The 6,523-nt window shown below is 54.5% G+C and overlaps 1 protein-coding gene across 1 annotated transcript; it reads right to left on the reverse strand.

Moving 5' to 3' along the window:
- Positions 1 to 4,579: 4,579 nt before the first annotated feature.
- LOC106792724 lies at positions 4,580 to 5,482 on the reverse strand. The gene has a single exon (XM_014759225.1). It carries the CDS (start codon positions 5,480 to 5,482, stop codon positions 4,580 to 4,582), a length of 903 nt encoding a protein of 300 aa, XP_014614711.1.
- Positions 5,483 to 6,523: the final 1,041 nt, after the last annotated feature.

Consider the following 6,523-nt stretch of genomic DNA (forward strand, 5'->3'; position numbering starts at 1 on the left):
GCCTTTACTCCATGGCTTTGTTTGTCAGCATCTCGCTTTTCAAGCTCCCTCTGGAGCCTAGCGATTTCACCTTCCATCTGACGAATCTTTTCGTCTCTTATCTTTGCTTCCGTTCTTAGCTGGATCACTGCTTCAGCCCTTGAGAACAAGGAGCCGGACTGTCTATCCATCCGCTCTTCCATCTCGTCGGCAATGACAAGCAAATCTCTAACAAATCGCTTGATCTTGCCCGACACTTCTCCTTTAATATTCGAGCATCGCGCTCTCTCCTTTTCTATCCCCCTTAGGTTTGACCTGAGTTTCTCCGGTAGTCTTCCTGCCTCCAGTGTCAGCGGCGTCTGGCCTCCTCCTGGYGCATCCTCTTCTACGATGAGGCAGTCGTCCTCCTCCGACGACGTGATGATACTCCTCATCCTCTGGTTCCCCTTGGTCTTGATTGGCGAATCTGGATCTGAAATCCTCAACTCCCCCAAGTCAATGGTCCCCTTCTGCAATCCCTCCATCACTGCCCCCTTTCCTGATGCCATAGTCGATTCGCGGGCCAGGTCACCTACCTGCGAACAACTTTCCAAAGCATTATCTAGAGTCTGGGCCGGGTCGCCTACCCTAGACTCATGACAGTCGTATGCTGACGACGGCGGGTGTCCTGTCCTGCCACCACCAAGCACCGCCGTTGTGTAGGTTTCCCTCCTACACGGTTAAGTCCCAGAGTTTGTATCAGTTATATTTATTTTTTATGTGTAGGCACAAGCCCAGAGGAAAGGAAAGAAAAGGAAGGAAGTAAGAGATAAGGAAGAATAGAAAAAGAGGGGATAGAAAGAATCAAAGAGAGAAATAGCTACACAGAACATACACACACCATTCAAACCCTCCCTTTTAGTCGCCTCTAACGACAAGCAGGGAATACTGTGGGAGTATTCTACAACCCCCTACCCACGGGGGGGAAAAAATATTTTTTCACGAAGAATCGAACGATAACTAACCGCGCGAGAAGCAGAAACGATACTAATTACGATAGCGTACCACATGACACCCTGACGCATTCCTAAAGCAACCCTGATGTTCTAACCCTGACGCATCCCTAGCGCAACTACGACGTTCTAACCCTAAAGCAAACTCGACGTTCCAAACCTGGCGCATTCCCAATGCAACCCCGACGTTTCAACTCTGACGCATCGCTAAAGTAACCCAGACGTTCCAACCCATACGCATCCCTAAAGCCACCAAGACGTTCTAACCCTGACGCCACCCTGACGCAACCCTGACGCAACCCTGACGCAACCCTTTTTTTTTTTTTTTTTTTTTTCGTAAGGGGGAAAACCTTCAATAGGACCCTTGGGCCCGGTACCCAAGAGAGTGTCGGATTCTTACCGACTAAAAACCAACCTGGTTCAACACTCACCCGCAAGGGGAGGAGGCAGGCGCAACGCACGACTAGTACAATTCAGATTGCCTTTGTGCTTCTCCCCTAACAAGCCCGGCCAGAAGTTCGCCACGCTTTCTCCCACACACGCACACACTCTCATTACTCCTGCATCCAGCGCTCTCAACAGGAATGTTTCCTCCCCGGAGGCGCTAACTCACACACCTAGGCGCACTCAACAGTTGAGCATGGACCCCACTGGAGACGCAGGCTACTCACTCACTCCTGGCCTGACCCTACATTGAACGGTGTTCTGGTCTGGCTCACTCCACTCTCATACCATGACGGCACTCCATAAGGGGGAAGCGACGCACAGCCATCAGACATTCGCCGCCCAAGTTACGCGAAGCCTCGCCCGAGGGGGCCGCCTAGGAGCGAGATTCCTCTGCGGCCCCGCACGCAACCTTCTCCCATTCATCCATTCTCTCTCTCTCTCCGCATTCTCCTTTTCGCGCATCACGCATCCCGCGAAGGACTGGAATGCAGTCCACCCCCCCTGGCATATCCAGGGATGCCCTGAGTATGCCGGAAAGGGAGACCCGCACCACCCCCAATTCCCTGACAAGACCGTCCTGCTCATTCACCCACGCAGGGCAGTCAACTAGAGTGTGATCCGCATCATCTACATTTGCTCCGCAGTGAAAGCACTGCGGAGACGCCGCTTTCCCTATTCTAAAAAGGTACGCAGGGAAGCAGCAATGTCCAGTCATCAGCTGAGTGGTGTGAAAGGTCGTACCTATAGAGTACGGCCTCTCAACCCACTCATCCAACCTGCCAGCAATAGCCGCCCTCACCTGCGCCCCCGTTTCACCCGTTACCCCTTATAGGCTAATCTCCTCTTGATTTCATGCAGCAATCGCCATCCTCCTGGTTTCAGCGCCCAGCGCCACCTCAATGCTCGGAGGGACAGGTCCCTCCGCGTCACTAAGGGTCGCATACACTTCCGCCAGTCGGGGAGCAAGATGATCGAATGGAATGATTCCCGCAACCATCATTACCGCATGGAACGACACCGTTTTATAGGCGCAACACACCCTGATCGCCACCCTCCTCTGGAACGATCGAATGGCTTGCTTGACACGCATGTCCTCCGCGGCAGCGCGCCACCACGCCGGCGCCCCATAAAGAAGCACTGATTGGATCACGCTGCCGTAGAGGCGCCTCTTCTTCTCCCCCGGTCCGTGAAGGTTCGGAAAGAGCCTTCCAAGACACCGGAGGATCCCCTCTGCCTTAGGAATCAAGGCCGCAAAGTGAGGCCCGAACGTAAGATCCGAGTCTAACACCACGTCCAGGTACTTAACTCTGGGACCTATGAAAACCAGAGACTTCCTAACCCTAATAGCAGGGGCCGGAACATTCCTGCGTCTGCGGAGGGCAGAGGCAGGGAAGGCCATTGTCTCTGTCTTATGTGGCGCCACCTTGAGACCAAGCTCCTCGATCGCACCCACGATTACATCGAGATTCCGTTCCGCGTTCGCGATCGCCTCTGACAAGTCCCGCCCCAGTGACAGGAGGGCCGTATCGTCTGCATAAAAGACGACCCAGGAACCCCCCGGCATCGGAACCCGGAGGACACTGTCATAGGCGATATTCCACAGGGTTGGTCCGAGCACCGAACCCTGCGGGACCCCGCACGACACCCGTCTTTCCTCAAATCGTCCTCGCCTCCCGACAAACATCAACGATCGGTTTGATAGATAGCTCCTAACAATGTTCGCGATATACGTGGGAAGGCCCATTCCATCCAGCGCCCTGAAGATGGTCTCCCACGGTAGCGAATTAAACGCATTGCTGATGTCCAGCGAGGTCAGGATCCCGACGCGCTCACTGTCCACGCACTCCCGCACAATATTTTTCACCACCATAATGGCACCTACCGTTGAGCGTTCAACGCGAAAGCCATGCTGCGCCTGTGAAAGCAGACCCTTTGACTCCAGGCACTCACCAATCCTTGACACTATTATCCTTTCTAGAAGCTTTCCAATCTCATCCAGCAGGCAGATCGGTCTGTAGGAGCCAGGCARGTCGGGTTGGGCGTCCTGCTTCTTCTTTATCAGGACCAGCCTAGCCCTCTTCCAGGCTGTTGGAAAGTTGCTGGTCCTAAAACACTCTGTGAAAAGTTACGCGAGACCGACCCCGCAGTGTACTGCCACTGCTCTTATCACTATGACCGGGACCCCATCCGGTCCCGGAGCCTTCCCACCGGTTATCCTTTTCGCCGCAGCTAGCACCTCTTCCGGCGCTACCGCTGCACCATCAACCTGCACCCTGCGCACGTTCTGAGCATTGATCTGCTCCACTTGGGTAAAAAGGCCCCCCATCACCTGGTCCAAAACGTCCGGTTCAAGCACCTCCGTCAGGGTGCAGAGTATGGCCTTAGCTTTCCCATGACCAGGCGATATGGTTTGCCCCACGGGTCTGCCTCCCGTGTCCCTATGAAGTCTTTCCAGGCAGTGGCTTTGGCCTTCTTAATGGCCCTCTTCAAAAGTTTTTTAGTCTTCCTACGGGCCTCCAGACACAGTTCTATTCTTCTTTGGTCCCCGCTGCGTCTGGCCTTCAGAAATCGCCTTCTAGCCGCAGTCGCTTCCGCCCTAAGAGCAGACAGTTCYAGCGACCACCAGCACGCCTTCCTCGTTTTGTTCTTAGTGTTCCCCGCCCCAAGCAGTGCCATGTCGCACACGCGCACCAACATTCCGCGAAGCCACTTAACATACACTCGCGCACTACACACACCACCAGGACGCGTCCAGTCGCTTGATATGAGAGCCGCAGCGAGCATGTCCTCGTCCGCAGCCCGCGCATTCCACCATAGGAAAGTCTTGTCATGCCGGCTCAAGCTCGAGCTCGTCCAGGTGTCTACAAAATTCAACAATAACCTCGCTGGGTGGAAAGTAGACAGAAATCACCAGCGAGTCCCCTTACTTAACGGCTACAAAGAAGTTACCCCTGAGCACCAGACTGCAGGGTCTTTCGCTTTCACCTACCAGTACCGCAGATAGCGGAGCCCCCCTCAGGGACGAGAACCATTTCACATCCCCGGGAGGCACCCACCACGACTCTGATATAACCGCAATCCCCGCCCCACACACGCGCATACGCTGGATCAGTAGATACTGCGCACCCCGTGCATGGTTCAGGTTCACCTGCACACATTGTTCACTGGGCGACATTGTTAATGGTCACACAACTAATCCCCGCTCCTGCTGCAGGCTTCGCACACATGTTCGTACGGCAGTACTTGTCCTGCGCTACTGCTCCACTTTCGTCTCTTGTGGGGGTAAAAAGGTCCACGTCCATCCCCATATCCTCTCCCCTATTCATCCCCCCCGCCGAAGCACCAGGCACCCGAGCCTCACTAGCACTCGCGGTCGCGCACGTTTCGTTATTTGTCCTTCGCGGAAGGACCACCGGACACTCCCTGGTCCCCGCACGATGGTTCTTGTTCCTGCGCCCGGCGTCCCTGCACACCGGACACACCACCTTGTTTTTGCAGTCCTTCGCGTTGTAGCCCGGTTGGCCACATTGATAGCAAAGGCTTGCCCTAGAGGTCGAGTTTTGGCAGCTCGCAGCAACATGACCCCTAGCCAGGCACCGGTGGCAACGCAATGGTCTTTGCCGGAGCTCGACCACTCTTGCCCGGTATAGTCCGAAGTCTATCTTYCCTTTCTTGATGACAGCCTGTGCCATTTCCACCGGAGCAGAGACAACCGTCTCCCAGAGACGTCCCCTACCCATCCTTATTTCACCAACCCAGATTCTATTGGGGTCAGAGTTCCCCTTTATTGTGAGGAGAGCGTTCCTCACAACAGTAAAATTTAGGCTTGGGTCGATTCCCATCAGCCTGAAGGATCTCATTCTCTGTGGCCGAGCGATCTTGGCCTCTGATACCGTCCTCATCAGAGCTTCGGCTACCCAGTCTGCCTTCACAGCGGCCTCTTTCCCTCTGACACTGAAGATGAAGGCCCCCGTCACACCCCTTCTCATCGTCATACTCTCTACCCCAATCTCCTTGAGGCTAATGTTCTCCCTGGCCTTAGCAAGAGCATCGCGGTACGACATTGGCTCTTTGCATACCAGTGAGACCGCTGCAGTCTCCCTAGTTCCGCCGCCGCGGTTATTCCTCTTGTACTTCTTCTTTTTATTCTTAGTGCCACTTCCTGTGGCACTTCTCTTGGTGTTTTTTTCTACCTTTCTTGAAGGTTCCCTCGTAGTAACGGTCCTCTCCGTCAGCTGGCGGCGCTTCTTCCTCCCCACCACCTCGATGAACCCATCTTGTGAAGGGGCAACAACACCCGCGGTAGGCACTCCTGGGGCAGGAGCCCTCGAAGTCCCTGGGGTAGGAGCACTCTTCCTTCCTCCAACCCCAGTCCCCTCGGTCAAGCTTGTCCACCGCTGGGATGATCAATTGGTGCCAGTGAAGGCGTTCCACAGCTCTACTTGGTTACGTTGTAACGTCTCAATGCTCTTGTTGACTTCTCTCAACATGGCTATCACATTCCCCTCCCTTGCATCCTCCAGCCTCTTCTCCAAAGCTGGGGTTGCCCTGTTTGCTGTAGGCACCACCTGTTTCCCTTGGCTTGGGACAGCAACCGCCTTTACCCCCTGGCTTTGTTTTTAAGACTCCCGCTTCCTGAGCTCCTTCTTAAGCCTAGCGATCTCTTCATCTTTTCGACGGATATTCTTATCCCTCATTTTAGCCTTCGTTCTCAGCTGAATTACCGCTTCAGTTCTTGAGAGCAGGGAGCCAGACTGCCTGTCCAGTCGCTTCTCAATTTCATCGGAAATGATGAACGCATCCTTGATGAGGCGCTTCATCTTGCCCGACACCTATCCTTTCATATTAGAGCATCGCGCTCTCTTCATCTCCATCCTCCTTAGGCTCAACCTAAGGATGTCCGGGAGCCTTCCTGCCTCCAGCGTTAGTATTAACTGGCTTCCATTATTCCCCCCTGGTGCGTCCGACGACGTGATGATGCGCCTTATCCTCTTGCTTCCCCTGGTCTTGATCGGCGAGTCCGAATCCGACAGCCGCAACTCCTCCAGATAATTTAGCCTCCCTCTGCTATCCCTCCCTCCGTGCATCTCTTCCTGGAGCCTTGG

The sequence above is a fragment of the Polistes canadensis genome, unplaced genomic scaffold (assembly GCF_001313835.1).
Source record: "Polistes canadensis isolate GaletaPanama2010 unplaced genomic scaffold, ASM131383v1 scaffold_580, whole genome shotgun sequence".
Classification (NCBI taxonomy): Eukaryota; Metazoa; Arthropoda; class Insecta; order Hymenoptera; family Vespidae; genus Polistes; species Polistes canadensis.